The sequence below is a fragment of the Sinohyriopsis cumingii genome, chromosome 7 (genome assembly GCF_028554795.1).
Source record: "Sinohyriopsis cumingii isolate HCF-2022 chromosome 7, ASM2855479v2, whole genome shotgun sequence".
Taxonomy (NCBI): Eukaryota; Metazoa; Mollusca; class Bivalvia; order Unionida; family Unionidae; genus Sinohyriopsis; species Sinohyriopsis cumingii.
Genome location: NC_142967.1, coordinates 60,581,350 through 60,599,188, shown reverse-complemented (window position 1 = coordinate 60,599,188; position 17,839 = coordinate 60,581,350). Strand labels below are relative to the sequence as shown.

Sequence of the window (17,839 nt, the reverse complement as noted above, 5' to 3'; positions counted from 1 at the left end):
TGAACCAACTTTATCATCCACGATCGAGATATATTTGCAAGATTATGCCGTTGATATTTATCAGTCATCGATTAGATCTGTTTTAGGTTGGCCTGAAGTAGCACCAGAATTTCATGGACCAAAGTTAAATGATTTTACAACAAATGAAGAAAAAAATATATAACAACTCCTAAATATCGAAAAGATTTTTTTTCTCGATTAGTCGAACCAACTGTATACTATACAATGTTATTTGGAAGGAAAGATAATATACCTTGCGTCAATGAATGGAGGATAAAACAACTAGCTGAAGAAGCTAAAAACTATCATATATTTCTCTCCGCAAAATTAAAAAAATTATTTACAAATTATATTTTTGAGTATCCTAATGTCAATCTAAAGAAAAAATTATTGAAACACTGCAACATTTAAATAAAATTGTAGATGATCTTTACAATATTAATAAAATAACCGTTGATTATTTTTTAACAAGTAGTGTAGTCTCAGGAACTGGTAAAAAACCCATTGAACTGATATTTCTTGATCATTATAAAATAACCGAAGCAAAATCAACAACTTTTATAATGCCAGATTTTAAATCCGACGAACTAAAGAAATCACTCAATGATATTATCAACGAAAACTTTCCTAAAATTGTCGAGTCATGGAGAACAATAGCTCCACCTCCAGTTATTCTCAAACATGACAATGATCCATACGGAGGCCGGCATCATATTTCACCAGGAATTGTTAATATAACTTCAACGATCGCAGTCAATCTTGTTTGTGATGTAATTGATGGCAGCTATCAAATAGATCTTGAAGATCAAATCAAGCTCAACAAGAATATATTTTATATACTTTTACACTGCAAGTACCTCCTGGATATTTGATCGTACAAGAACCGATCAATCCTGTTTATCTATGGTATCATAATAATCTATTATCATGAATACACTTCAAACTTACTGACCAGTCCAGCAACTTAATTGATTTAGAAATGAAAAATTGAATAAATCTTTGCTGTCCAAATCTATTATCAGATTATCAGTTCATATTCACTAACCAAAACAATGTAAAATTCATTGACTAGGATCTATATGTTAAGAGTTAATAATTTACTTGCAGCACACAAAGTATTTCAGATATGCAGGCTCCCTTATGTTTCTCTTGGGTCTTACTCTTGGTACAGTTGTTGTCATTATATCTGAATTTGGCAATATGCTATCTTTAACATTCTCTGAAGGTGACATTCCGAAGTTGTTTGATTCACTTGGTGTTGCAGTTGTCTGACCTTTGTGGCTATTTGTCGATACATCAGTGTTCTCAGATTCATGTAAAGATGAAGTCTCCCGGATGAATACTTCAACCTTTGTGGGTGTTATGTGCACACAATTCCATCTATACGTTCCTTCATCCTGACTTTCCATGCAATTTTAAATTCAAGTATGCTTTTGACAAATCCAATATTCCTAAACTATATTTCTTCAAAGGTTAAAACTAAAATAGTGTGTAAGGTATTGAGACTTAACACTTTTATTTCAAAAATACCAAATTTATTCAAATATATATTTTTAAACAAATCTCAGTATAAAAGTCTAGTCTGGAACCACAGAATGTTTGTGGATATAGCAAACATAAATTATACTCAAAAGAATGTTTTTACTTTTACAATATCCATAAATCCAAATTAATTTCCCCACTTCCATTTTAAAAAAGGATATTTATTTTATACCAATAACAAATATTTCAATATCATTTGTTTTCCGTTAAAAGGTGATCCCTCAACAAATTTGAGGTTGTAGAGTAGGTTTGATGCAACCTCACAAAACTCACAAGAGCAAACTAAGTGTAGGCAACCTGTTTGTTTTGGGTTGGATCCCATAACGTTGGATGAGAGGATCCCAATAATTAAGCAGTGTAGAAGTTAATGGCTGCTGCTCCATTGCAAGACACTTCTTAAGCCTCAACTTAAGTTCAATGCATGAACAGAAGGGCCCAGTCTGCTAATCATGCCAAACTTCAGGGTTCAAGCGTCAGCAATTCAGTTGAAAAGTTCTGCATACACTTTAAAACTGAGCAATGTGATTAATGAACATGGTGTTGTTCACCAAACCTTACAAAGGACATGGCCTCCGAATCAGGTGGCAAGGGTCAATTGAGTTTAGTTTTAACTTTGCTTGAAAATCAATAAATGAACATAGTGTCCCTGTCGCCTTGTTGAACTCCAAAGCAGGTGTCAAATTAGCAAAAGTGACATTTTGAGAAAACTAATAAAAACTTCAACCATTAGCGTGAGACATAGTCTGTAAGGGACCAGGAATATTTCAAACAGTGACTCAAATGAGGAAACTCACCTGTGTCAAGGAAATTGACCAAGATTTCTCATCACTGAATCCAATGATGAGAACTTAAACTGACCAAGCTTTCACCTTTTGTGATAGCCAAAGCATTTATAGGGCTGAAGAGCCAAGGCATGTAGGAAAAACACAGTTCAAATGAACAATTTGTAGAGTCACTAAGCTACAAAGCTCACTCTAAAAATATATGTTTGTCAAAATAGTTTAGTGAATTTTTTTAAGGTATTTCAACACAAATCTTTTAATTGAGCAAATGGTTTTCTTTGATCTGGAGATTTGTTTGTCTGTAGTGATGGAAATACCATCATAGACAAGCAGATCAGCAATACGATGCTCAGGGTCAAGTAATTTTATTACAAGTATGAAATAAAATGAACAGTATAAGACCATTTCAACTTCTGTACTGTCCATATGCATTCAAAAAGAGTAAGACGTTTTCCTTAATACTGATATAGCATTATAAAGAGCTTCAGCAAAATGCTGTGTCACCTTCTTTGGAGTTAATTGCTTAAACAAAAATACTAACATTGTGTTGATGCTGCAACTGACAATAAATGATCGCATCACTGTCTTGAATTTTTTTATCAAATAAAGTTGAGACAATAAATTAAGGTTTCCTTGTCTATAATTGAACATGGATTATCAATAACAGCCTGCTTAAAAACGTTCCACTTCCACAAGTTGTAAAATTGTAGCCAACAACTTTGAAAAAAGTTTACTTTTAGGAGCCATCATCTTACAGTCCATCCACCACTCTGTCTGTTACCAATTGAGTTTTCCACTATCTACTGCTACGAGACTTTGTGGGTGGCTTGCAAATGGGGCAAGGAAGAAGTTACTTATTCAAAAAGGTCAAGGTCACAAACTTAAAAAAGAAATGGTTTTCACACAATAATGTGAGTTTTTCACAATTCAGTTACCAGATTTTGTAGATCGTTTGCTAGATCTGTTCATGAATTGACAATTAAGGAGGGAATAACCCTCTACTCGAAAAACGTTTCAGAATATAAAATGAATGTAATGAAAAATAAAGATACAACTTGAAAATGTTATGCATGATATTTGTGCCCTTTGTTAATTTGTCAGCACAATTTTTGTTTGGCTGCATGAACAAAAATATCACAATCCTATCTTGTGACATCATGCAATATCCTGGCAAAATATTCTGAAGGTTCCTGAATTCCATGGTATTTCATAAAGGAGGTATCAAGAAGTGAACATTCCCTCAATCAAATCAATCTCATATAATTTCTCATGACATTTTCATTTGCAAAAAATATCTTGACCTAATGGACATGTGAGGACTTGTACTTTTTAGCATGTAAGAAACATTACAAGCCTGAATTTTTTGCATTCTGGACTTTCTTTTTACTTTTCCCTTTTATGTTAGCTCTACTTCTGTTTTCCTCTTCTATTAATAAAGTGTTATGGTGAAACAAAATTATAAATGAAATCTTATTTAAACAGCAAAATAGTTACTAAGAAATAATAAATGCAACATGAGTGGTCTAATCTGAGAACATAAAGAACTGAGTTTGGTTAAGTATATATCACTAAATTGGTGTAAAGTATACATTCTTATTCATATTCTGAATTCCTTAATAAAACACACAGATAATAGTTTAACTTCAAATAATGTGATTTTGTTATATTTAATATGAATATATTTATGCTACATTTTATAACTTAATAATGATAATAATAATGATAATGATAATAATAATAATAATAATAACTTCATTATTCATAGAAAGAAAAGAAAAGTCAATTAATGCAATTTTTCTTCTTCTCTTATAAATTTCCATAAAATATCAAATGACTTTTTTCGCCAAAGAAAGAATGGAGAGAGGGGGAAATAAGGTATTATTTATAAAATTCCATTCTTCTGATGAGCTGGTTGACAATGAAGATGATGATGATAATTATTATTATTATTATTATCATTATTATTATTATTATTATCTGAAGTAAAAAAAAGTCTGTTAACTTCTATGCTGGTGACAATGCATCAATGCTTCAAACTTACAAATATATACTTTACTCATGATATACAATCTGATTTGCTGAAATCAGAACAAACTATAAAATCTATATTTGTGATCATACAGGAAAATATTTACTTTTTTAAAACTAGGAATTATTCACACTTTATAGAGTGTGTCCGTTGACATGAACCCATTTACTCAAAAATACTTAACTCTGTGTTTGATTACAATTATTCACTAAAATTATTCCAAAGTAACAATATTTTATGAGTAAATTTATTACAAAGTAACAATATTTCAGTGAGTAAAATTAGTAAAAAGTAACAATTTTAATCAGTAAAATTATTACAAAGTAATAATATTATACTAAGTTAAATATTTACTTCTTTGTCTTTTACTTGCAATCATTTTTGCTTTTGTTTTCATTAATCGTTCAATGCAGCCATATCTATGAAAATTAGTACCCACAAATAAAAGTGAAACCACGTTTACACAGTGCTTTATACAAGTTACTCACTCAGATGGATCATGGCTGTTGCTAAATTCTAAATAACATAAAACTACTCAAAATAAAGTGCAATTATTTTATGCAACACTATATATAACATTGAATATAAATATGCATTAACTCTGAGTCTTTTATTTCATTTTGTTACTTGCTGATCTTCAGTGATATTAGTACTTAAACACAATGCACTTCCTCTTTTCTCTCTATTCTAACTGATTTCACACCACAATGCACTTTCTCTTTTCTCTCTATCCTAACTGATTTCACACCACAATGCACTTTCTATTTTCTCTCTGATTTCACACCACAAATCACCGAGTGGAACTGACACTTACCAGAGAATGGATATATACATTTGATTGGAACAATAAACAATGTTTCATTATTCATTTGTTAGAATTTAGACAACAAAGATAATATTATTTGACAATATTCAAGATTAATTAACATATAACTGATGTTTTTCATCAACAGGAATGTCAGTAAGAAAATGGCGTGTGTGTGTGTGTGAGGTTATCTGCATCACATGAGGCTCATTTTTGTTGGATCTTGAAATTCTTGGTTTGGAGAAACCAAGAAAACCATGAAAAGTACCCCAAAAATTGAAACCACTGGAAATATTTTAAAATTCCACTTATGTCATTCTTTCACAATCAGGATTCATTAAAAAATATTGGTCAAGGCTTGTTACTGAACCCAATGCAGTTATCTTTACATAAATACAATCCTTGACTAGGTTGTAAATGTGATGAGATAATTTGGGTAGGCTTGCGTGTCATTGAAGATCACAATTTCTTCCACATTGTTAACATCATTCACAGCACTGTCATAGATGTCTGTTCGATCACTGTCATTCTTAGCTGGAAGGACTCTCATATTTTTATTCCCTTGAACACATTCCCCGACACAGACTGACACATAGAAGATATACTTTTCGGTTCCTTGTTGTGACATTTGATTTTTGCCAGTTAACCAAGCACGAGTTGAGTATGATGCATTTGTGGCAAAATATACACCATGACCATACCAGACACCTGAAAATGGTGAATAAAAAAATGTCATAATTCTACTAACTAAAATGTGTCCGGTCTATCAAGTGGGGGGGAGGGCTCAGAATTTCTTTTTGAGGTAGGATATACTTTTCTTCTACTTTTACTACAGAAGGGAATATGGTTTGGTAATAAATCACAACATGAATATTATGTAATCTATTTGAGAGCCAGAAATTTAAAGAACAGAATTCACAGCCTATTCGCCCATCCCCCAATGTAATATTTGGTCCCTTGGATAATTTGATGACCTGCGGATAAAACCCATTGTCACTCTTTGCACCTGTTGTAGAGCATGCCATACAAATGATTAATATGAACTAAAAATGAATGCTTCATGAAGCCGGTATAAATTTCAACATATATTACTTCTGTAAAATGCATACAATAATTACCACTAATGCAGTTAATTATTCTGCCATAAATATAATAAATTAATGAAAATTAGAGCTATTAGCTATGACTGGACCTGTTTATTGCAATTTGCAATTCACTCTGAAGAGCCTTCATCTGACAAACTTGTGTGGGGATACCAAAATTAGAACAATATATCCATCCAATGGTAAAGATTACCCTAAATTATAACACTGAATGCTTAAAAAGTGGCTCCTTCAAAATTTAATTGATACAAAAAATATCCCATGTAAAGATATAAAGCTGATCAAAGTGCTGGATGAAAACCAAAATAACCCAAAAGCTATCTGGAAAGTGTTTATAGAGTTTGCTGCAGGAAATGTAAGAGTAAAACTGAAATTGTATCCCTCAATCATGAGGGCATTTTTATACCGATAATCCAACTGACATCTCCAATATTTTTAATGACTTTTTCGTTCAAATTAATTAAAAATTTAAAGAACCCAGAACTTCATCTGATCATCTGGAACTCAAACATTTTTATGCTAAAAAAAATACCAAACAAAATAAAGTTTGAAATTCCTAAAATGAGTCCAGAATTTGTGTTGAAATATGTTTTAAAAAATGGATGATTGTAAAGCTACAGGACTTGATATGATTGGACCAAGGCTACTAAAGGTAGCTGCACTTGCAACTGTAGAGAGCGTAACTTTCATCTGCAATGAAAGTATTAGGTCTAATAAACTTCCACAAACATGGAAAACTGCCAAGGTTACACCATTGCATAAAGTGGGAGAAAAAGATGATGTAAATAACTACAGACCCATCTCTATCCTACCTTATCTCTCCAAATGACTAAAAAACATGTACATGATTCTTTTCTCAACTATCTGAACACTTATGATCTTTTCCATGATAATCAGTCTGACTTTCAATAGAACCACTCCTGTGAAACTGCACTTATATCTTTGATTGATAAATGTCTGAAAGCATTAGATAAAGGAGAAATAGTAAGCACTATTATGGTTGATTTTCATAAATCTTTTGATCTTGTAGACCATGAAATTTTGCTGGAAAAACAAAAAAAAGCTATCAATGCAGTCAAAACTCCCTAAACTGGTTTACTTCTTACTTAACCGATAGAGTGCAAAAAGTATCTTTAAATGATTACATTTCTCAAAGTAAAAATATTCACTGTGGAGTACCATAGGGCTCTATCCTTGGACCTCTGTTATTTATTCTATTTATCAAAACTTACCTCTTAAGATTGGAACTTAAATTTCCTCCACTGACCTCTATGAAGATGAGATATGTCTGAGATGGGTAAAACCAAAATGGTACTTGAAAATGACTTACAAGATGCTCTCAAAAGACTTCAAGTATGGTGCAATGAAAACAGTATGATCATAAATACAGAAGAAAGAAGAAAAAAACATGCTAGTTAAAAATGCAACAAAAGTGAACAAGGCTAGATAGCAACAAAACTCCAGGTTCTATTTGACAATGTGAGCATTAATATGACCTCTCATGATTAAATTCTTGGTGTGTTCCTAGATAACAATCTCACTTGGTCTATTCACATCAAACATGTTTCAAAAAAGGTTAATTCTTATCTTTGGCTACTTTGGAAAATCATAACATACATTCCTCTTCAGCATAGGGTCATCTTTTATAAGTTATATTCAGCCAAATCTGAACTATTGTAATATAATTTGGGATAATACCTCTAATTCAAACATAACAACATTTTTAAGACTCCAAAAGAGGGCTTGCCATTTAATTCTAGATCAATGTATAGACAATACCCAGGATGCAATGAATAAAAAAAAGATTTTAACAGTAAATTAAAGAATATTTCTTACAAAGGCCAAATTGATGTATAAAGTATTCAGAAAAGCCATTCCTGTCTATCTAAGCAATATCTTTCACCAAAGAGATGCTGATGGTACCGGTACACAAATTTAAGGTCCATAAGAGGTAAAAATTAAATTATACCAAGGCCAAAGAAGGAATTATCTTTAAAAAAATTCAATATACTGGTCCACTGGTATGGAACAACATTCCCAGTGACATAAGGCAGGATCCTAGTATATTTCTTCTTTTCATAATCAATGTCTCAAATGGATGAAATCTTTAGACCATAGAACAGTTCTAGTACAATAAAAACCACCTTTTCTGTAATTTTGAATCATTTTCACAGTTGAATTTTTCAATGCAGGATGATATTTATATTTTATATATGTTTATTTGTTCACAGATACCTGTGCATATGTTCCAGGCTTGATACTTTGATTTTTAAAATCACTTAATTACTAGGGTCAAGCCAGATTCTTCACATCATGTTGTATATATTGTACATAACAGATAGAAGGCCTCAAGGTAGATTAGTTCTGTAACTAATTGAGTTACCGTCTCTAAATAAAGTCTTTATTATTATCATTATTATTTATTATTATGTCACTGGTCATCTTATTCATAAAAATCAGTCTGGCTTTCAAAAGAATCACTCATGTGAAACCACACTTATATTTATAATTGATAAATGGCTGAAACCATTAGATAAAGGAGAAATAGTATGCACCATTATGGTTGATTTTCATAAAGCTTTTGATCTTATGTGGAGTCTTCATTCCACACAGTAAGTGGAGTTTTCATTTCACATCTTAGGTACAGTCTTCATTCCACATATTAGGTGGAGTCTATATTCCACATATTAGGTGGAGTCTTCATTCCATACCATTATGGTTGATTTTCATAAAGCTTTTGATCTTATGTGGAGTCTTCATTCCACACAGTAAGTGGAGTTTTCATTCCACATCTTAGGTACAGTCTTCATTCCACAAATTAGGTACAGTCTTCATTACACATATTAGGTACAGTCTTCATTCTACATATTAGGTGGAGTTTTCATTCCACACAGTAAGTGGAGTTTTCATTCCACATCCTAGGTACAGTCTTCATTCCACACATTAGGTGGAGTCTATATTCCACATATTAGGTGGAGTCTTCATTCCATACCATTATGGTTGATTTTCATAAAGCTTTTGATCTTATGTGGAGTCTTCATTCCACACAGTAAGTGGAGTTTTCATTCCACATCTTAAGTACAGTCTTCATTCCACAAATTAGGTACAGTCTTCATTCCACATATTAGGTACAGTCTTCATTCTATATATTAGGTGGAGTCTTCATTCCACATATTAGGTGGAGTTTTCATTCCACACAGTAAGTGGAGTTTTCATTCCACATCTTAGGTACAGCCTTCATTCCACATATTAGGTACAGGCTTCATTTTACATATTAGGTACAGGCTTCATTCCACATACATGTATTAAGTATATGGCAAATTTCTGATTTCTATAATATTTGGAATAAGGAATCTTCAATTCACAAATGGGTGACTGTATTAAGTATGACCTTGGCTGATTTCATCTACATTTTCATTACCATTAAGGTGTGTGTCGTACAGTACATAGCAGTGAAGTGTTCACCAGCCAATACCTGCACACAAGTTCCACAGTGAATGACTTGCATGATTCCATCAATCAAATGCAGCTGGCATATCAACCTCTAATTTACCCATCAATCACATAATGTTCTGGCAGATCTGCATCCATACAATTTGTAAGGGGTAATCAGTAGAACAAACAACACATATCCCAATCTGCCATCAATCACAATGTTCTGGCAGATCTGCATCCATACAATTTGTAAGGGGTAATCAGTAGAACAAACAGCACAGATCCTGATCTGCCACATTATGCGCTGGTATAACATGTAATGATATTTGCCATAAAACCTGACTGATAATTTAGTATATACAGTACCCTGTCTTGTTGTTTTTATTGTAGGGTTTTAAACATTTTTCAGCACAAGATAGGCTATACATGGCAGCCAGTATAAATGGTGAAGGAAGAACCAGGGAAAAGCCCAGAAAGAACCACCATCCCATGAGAAGCTGCTGGCAAGCTTTCTCACATTCCCACATTGCATATTGCATCTGTGACATACACTCCTGCACAACACAGAGAATACCAGTGTGATTACATAGCAAACAATACATAATACCTTTCCTGATTGCATGAGTAGACTATGTTTCTGTAATAAAATGGGATATTAATAGTTTGTTAAATTTATGTTGCAAAGGCAGAAAGGAATACAGATTGTTTATATTGCCATTCCATTGACAGCAGTTTAACAGTTTAATTTTATGTGCAGCCTTTGAGATCAATGCTGTAGCTACAATACACAATACTCTTTAATAGTATCAATGCTTGATACTCATGAATTGTAATAATCCTAGATACTCTTGAATAGTAGCAATGCTTGACATTCTTGAACAGTAATAATATATGCTCTTGAATTGTAATAATGCTAGATACACTTGAATTGTAATAATGTTAGATACTTTTGAATTGTAATAATACTAGATAGTCTTGAATTGTAATAATACTAGAGAGATACTCTTGAATGGTAGTGATACTAGATACTCTTGAATAGTAATAATGCTAGAGAGATACTCTTGAATGGTAGTGATACTAGATACTCTTCAATTCTTGGTGCCAAGTCTTATTTACCATACATCATTCTGAACTAAAATTCTCAACTAATCTTACTTCAGAAAGTTCTCCTGATAAGCCTGGCTTCAGAAATTTCTGTGATAAGCCTGGCTTCAGAAATTTCTGCCAAAAATCCTTCCAAAGATACACAATTATGTTCCTGTTAAGCCCTGATTAGTACTTTTTCTTAATTCAACATACATGTCCCCTTTTACTAAATCTAATCCTAATTATACTTTGAATTGCATAGCTCAGCATATTGCCAGACTGTATAACTAAACCAATCTTACTCCTTCCACAGTGAAACTCCAAACAAATGAACCTACCTTAATTTCTCCGCCTTGCTGCTTTCCGGAATAAACTACTGTATATTATATGCACTGTGGATGACTTGCATTAACAAGTTTTAATTTTCCAACAACATTTCAAAAAGATATGTAAGTTTTAAGTGTGTATATTAATTGTGCATGCTAATAATTGTAAGTGCATTTTATGTGACATTATTAGCATGTTTCATCATGCAAATGTTTTAAATGAAGACTCTATCAAGGCATTGGATGTGTGTGTTTTAATGATGCATATACTGTTTATGAGAATCTTGTATTATTTCATGTTAGATAACATGATCTGTATGTATCTGGCATGCAAGCTTTAATACTGTGTGCACCCTGTGTGAAAATTTGTGTACTTTAAAACATTTGTGCATATTACATTTTGTACTTGATATTAGTTGTGTAATTTCAATTTTCTTTTGTAAGTTGCTTATGTGCACATAAATATATGTAACATATCAGACAATTTGGTGTGCATTTTGTAAAGTTATTGAACATGATGTTCTGCATAAAGTTGTGTGCCTTGTTATACAATGTGTTGCATGTGAATTTTGTCTTAAATTAATCCTTGCATTATTGAGCCAACTTGTCATCATGTTTATTGAGCTCTTTCAATGGCCAACAAACCAGAAGTTGGATTGGAAACTGCCTGAAGGTCTGACTGGGTTGAGTAGTTCACCCCATTGTAACCTTTTATTAAAATGTACAGGCTATAAAATTGCTGTTTCTCTGTATGCTACAACCCATATATATGATTATAAATTCCCAACTCTATATTTTATATATGATTACTAAACATAGTCTCAATCCCACCCTTATCTGACTAGCATTTATTAATTCTTCGAAAATTGCAGTTTTGGTCACTTGACACTTGTTTACTACACAGGACTTGGATGTCTAGTGCCATTAAGGTGCAAAAGATACATGGGGAGGAGTGCTGTACAAGCACAAGTACACTGCTAGTCAATACCTGTATGCACAAGATGCAAGACCCATGACTTGCATGATTTATGTCAACCAAAATGCAGCCAGCATATATAAGCTCTAAGTCATCAAAAGAGACTGATGAGAAAGGCATACGTTCAGAATTCACTACAACATGTATAGACAATTAAAGATAATGATGCTTAGAGCTATAATAATTGCCTATAAATCAAGTAGAACAGCAAATATCACAGATCAGGATATGCTATAGCATAATGCACAGCCAGATTTGGGTCTCTTTAGTTTTTTGAGTAATCAGTAGAACAAACAGCTTAGATCCTGATCTGCTGAGTTATGTAGCGGCAGACCAGAGTATATGTTGCTGTTTGTTGGACTTGACATATAAGCAGCCATTACTGATACTCTGCTGTGGGTTTTGATTGGTGATGTATGCTTGGGTACAATGCCATTAATAACAATATGTCAAGACAGCAGACCATACAGAATGCTTCTTCCTGATAGTATGAGCAAATCATGTCTCATTGAGATTTGGGAAATTAATAGTTAGTCAAATTTAATGCTTTTTGAAGCTTTCTGAAGAGATGATGAAATTTATTGTTTTCAGAGGTCTAGGCAGTGACTTCAAAGATTTCAGTATGGTTATGGTAAATATGAAGGAATTGTCCAGTAGCTTACTGGAGATGGTACTGTATGGTGTTGCAATAGCAGATGAAACTTCATCTCCATCTTTGGAGCCATCTGTACACAAGCATGAATGGCCACAATTGGAGGCTTTCATTTCATTGAATTTACTCAGAAAAATGAGATGTTTGGTTGAGGACTTTTTAACTGGCTATGATCAAATGTTATTTTTTATAACCAAGGTAATTTTGAAACAGAGAATTTTGGATTATTGGCAAATTTAATTTTGTTGCTTCTACCTGATAACCAATTTGTATGCCAAAAAGGTGGAATGCAGTTTGACTTCTGTGTATATAGGTTATGGTATTGGGGCCAATGGATGACATCATATGTAGGAAGGACTGGAGGACAGTCTGATGGTATACAAATGAGACAGTTTGATTTAAATAAGGTGATAATTGAGAGTGAAAGGTCTGTTGTAATCTGCACCATTAACATGTTTGATTTTTAAAGGAAAATTATCTTTTCAGGTTTCAAACATGGTGCAAGTTTTCAGAATGGTTGTCTGGTGAGGAGTTTTGAGAATATGTTGGTCAATTTACTTTCTGCTAAAGTAATCACAAACTCATCAGATTTATTTAAGTGTCTGATGCAGCTGCTTTAACTTTTGCAAATCATTTTCCTCACAATATTTCATACTAATTTAATAGCAGAGATACAACTTGACCTAGAGACACATTATTTTCATGCCTTCCTTTTGTTCTCTCTAATTGTATCACAATACGAATCTCAGTATATATGATATTCATTCAGCTTTTTAGTCGCTTGATTGGCACTTAAGTAGCTAAGGACATTTTGGTTCCCTGATGGCATCTTTGCTTTTATCATAAAACTATGTTTTGTTGATATGGCTAAGAATTGTCAAAGGTTTTTGGTGTTGTATCCCAAAGCAGTGTTTTGGAGTACTTTTGTGAATAAGAGTACTGGATATACCTTATACCTGGAGTAGTTTTGTGAATAAAAGTACTGGATATACCTTACACCTGGAGTACTTTTGTGAATAAGAGTACTGGACATACATTATACCTGGAGTAGTTTTGTGAATAAGAGTACTGGATATACCTTATACCTTGAGTACTTTTGTGAATAAGAGTACTGGATACATCTTGTATCTGGAGTACTTTGGTGAATATGAGTATTGGATATACCTTATACCTTGAGTACTTTTGTTAATAAGAGTACTGGATATACCTTATAACTTGAGTACTTTTGTGAATAAGAGTACTGGATATATCTTATACCTGGAGTACTTTGGTGAATACTCTTACTGGATATACCTTATACCTTGAGTACTTTTGTGAATGAGAGTACTGGATATACCTTATACCTTGAGTACTTTTGTGAATAAGAGTAATGGATATACCTTATTTTCTACTTTGATCAGCTGTCAGATTTGATTCACAGATGAACTGAAGTGTTACAATCTATAATGTGATTTATTTATCAAAGCCTGATCGATTTGTGAAAGTATTAGAGTATTACTTCTTAAGTACATTATGTTGGAATGTGACCACTACAACAGAAGAATTCACCAATTTCCCAAGGGAAGTCAAATAAAGGGATGGACCTAAGGACAGGTATAATTCTATGGCAGAATATATGCACATTACAAAGGCAAAGACAGCATATTAAAACAAAAACTTATATTTTCATTCTTTTCTTATTGATATATTTGCAGCCCCAAATGGAATTCAGTGTTTCTTAAAACAATCTTGTCAGTTATAAATTAGTTTAGATTAACTCAGTCATGTTTTGTAAGTGTGCCACTGAAGGTAGACAGCTGTTGGATCAAGTTCCTGAAGTAGATGAGTTATTTCTTCAATATTTGCCTTCAGCCCTATGCTAATTCCAATCCATTATTGTGGCAGAAATATTTCTGAAATTGGTGGAAGTATGGACTTTTGGATAGTTTCTCTGGTGCGATGTGAAAGGGCTCTCCAGTTTCCATACTTTATAAGCTTCTAGTATTACTGTAGAGGTTGACAAGATCCTCAGATCCCTTAAGAATTCTGGAATAATTTCATTTGACTCATTCATTCACTTCTGAGCTGGCATTATCAATTGGGCCAGTGCTTTGCTGCTCACTTTGTGTTTTTTTGCCACTAGTCTTAAGTTTATTCTTTAGGTTTACAGTTATAATGAAAATGAAGCGATCAGTTTACTGCTTTGTGTATTTGATCCAACTAAGTTCTCTAAAGTACATCTGGGCTTAAGAAATTAAACTGGGAATAGCATTTAATTAATCTTTTTATAAGATCAGGTTGATAAATAATTCTAATTGAGATGTTTTATAGGATCAAAGTGTCAATTACATTTTTTCAAATCATATAACTATTTATTCAACACTTTAAAGGAGTTTAGAACATAGAATGTGGACTGTGATAAAGTAATAACTGACAAAATATGTTTGTGACATGAAATTATTGCATTTGGACTTAGTATATTATTAATTTATAACATTTATGACAAAAATTAATTTTACTGTATATTTCCAGTTTTAGAAATTACACATTTGTATGTTTTTTTCAAAATAACAAAAATAAATTAATACCTTATGTTATAATCATGGTAATTACAGAATAAGAATTTAAGAAATATCAATGCTGTACCAGATGTGTACTGTGTAAATATTGTTATGTATATTTAATTTGTATTGTCCGTTGGTTTTCCTAATGATTATATGGTATGCATATCTGTATTTTGTAACTGACCTTTGCTCAACAATTATAGATTAAACATTCAGATCATTATTAATAGAGGTAAACATGTTTACTTTAATCCAAGTCTAGGACATTAAGTTTTTCACTTGGAAATTTCTATGCTTGTTTACAACTTTGAATGTTTCAGAAAGGAGATTGACCAACATCCTGACTCTATTACTGTTTCTTAGCTTTTTAAATCAAGGTTCTTTACTTGAAAAATTACTCATTCCTACTTTAACATCCAAAGCAGACTCAGTCTTAGTTAGGTGGATTTATTTATTTATATTATTCACTGGAATTACAAAGTGTTCATTAATACTTCTTGGACTAAATCAGTAATTGGGAATCACAGTGAATTCAGTAAAGGGTATTTTCAATTATATTATTGTGATACAGCAAAAGATTTTTAGCACATCAGCACATTACAGGCCACATTACACATTATAATTAGCACATTACAGGCCAGTTGCACATTTTCACATGCAAGACCACAGGAACATCAAAACATTCAATATTGAAAATTATTGGGAACACCACTGGAATTCAGTTTGAACTTCATGCATTTGGAATTGTGATACAAAAAATTGAGTACAATTTGGGATTTAATTAAAAAATACTGTAGGTTCTTTTTAATTTTCATGTTGTATTCTAGGGAATAAATTATTTGTTAAATTTTACAAAACTTGTTGGTTTTCACTTTTTCTGTTACTTAGTTTAATACCATGGAGTCATAACAATATTATGCTATGAATATAATGCATTACATGTACATTGATTAAGTGCAAAATTGACCTTTGTTTGCACCAGTACACAAAATTATTGTTCCATGGTTAGAAAACTTTACATGGATACTCATCTGAATGAATAATCAATAAATCAAGCAAGCTAAATTAACTGACTCTTGCTTACCATTTTTACCACAATAGCTGCGATTAAAACCATGGGTGCAAATACCGTCTATGCTATCAGACACTGTTGCATGCCAGACTTTTTGCTCTATTGTCACATTAGGATTGTCTTTGTATCTAGTTTCCATTAACTTCCTTTTTGCTGAATACTGCTGGTATAATGTCTTGTTCTGAATGCGTTCAATCTGAAACAAGAAATTCTCTGTTGTATGTTGGAAAAAATTGCTGACATAAAACTTGATAAATGTGTCTCTATTAAATCTAAAGGACAAGCAAAGGTTTTCCATTTTTCTTAAGTCCTACTTAATAATGATTAATAAAAGAGTTATGAAGCATACATCTTGAATTACTTTCTAAAGCACTTGTTAAATTTCAATAATATCTAACAGAAAATGAACATAATATGAAAGTTAGATGAAAATAAGGCATTCTCCATCTTCAAAGAAATATTTTACTCAAGTTTATTTATTGGAGTTATATCATAAAGAACTCAATGCAATAATAATTCTTTTTAACTAGGCCAAAATAATCTTGCAATATTTTGATACAATGGTCTATCCTTCAATAACTGGCAAGCAATGGGCCAATAAAGTTGAGAGATAGTGAGTGTTATCAATTACATAGCTCGGTCACTGCAAACATTATCATGCAGAAAATAAATTCAGACAAAGATGATCCTCACAGTGAAATGTTGGAACCCTTCTTATTCAGCTTTTTATATTAAGTTTTGTTATCTTTAAAATTTTAGAAACTAACATGCTATATTTCAGTTTATATTTTCATCCCAATCATATGCTAATTATGGGTCTGAAACCACCCCATGCCAGCTACACAATATAGAAAGATATATGGCACAAAATAATGTGTCATATACAAACAAAATACATAAAAAGCATACATTGTTAAAAATGTTTTTTTTTCTACAGGCATATAGGGGGATGCTGTTTGAAAGAAATGTACTGAAAACATAATATAGCTACACTAAATAGCATCTGAAACAAAAGTGCTAAATATTTTGTAGAACTTATCCCACATAAAATGTTATAGAAGGAATACTATTTTGCATCATCAATTAAAGTTTTACAAATTTTAAAATGATGAAAACATAAATGCTGTGTCTATTTGGCAACTAAATATAGAGTGTTTTGTACAGGATAACTTTATATTCAAGTATGCTTTTGTCAAATCCAATATTTCTATATAAAAAAAAATATTTCTTCAAGGGTTAAAACCAAAAGAGTGTGTAAGGTATTGAGAATCTATGTTATAGAATAAACACCTTAGTTTTAAAGATACCAGAGTTATTCTCAAATATATTTTAAACAAAATTCAGAAAAAAATCTAATCTGAAGCCTCAGAAAATTTGTGGATATACAGTACCAAACATAAATTATACATATACTCAAAAGAATGTTTTTACTTTTACAATATCCATAAATCCCAATTAATTTTCCCACTTGCATTTTAAGGAAGGCTA

General features: G+C 32.1%; 1 protein-coding gene across 1 annotated transcript in view; it reads right to left on the bottom strand.

The window, feature by feature from the left end:
• Positions 1–1,513: 1,513 nt before the first annotated feature.
• The window catches only part of LOC149795354 (protein mono-ADP-ribosyltransferase PARP14-like), a 137,511-nt gene continuing 121,185 nt past the window's right edge, over positions 1,514–17,839 (bottom strand). The window contains exons 24-25 of the mRNA XM_089963782.1: positions 16,364–16,547; positions 1,514–5,866 (exon numbers count right to left, since the gene is read on the bottom strand). Of these exons, the coding sequence (XP_089819908.1) occupies positions 5,565–5,866; positions 16,364–16,547 (486 nt within the window). The 3' untranslated portion in view covers positions 1,514–5,564. The remainder of the gene's footprint in view (positions 5,867–16,363; positions 16,548–17,839) is intronic.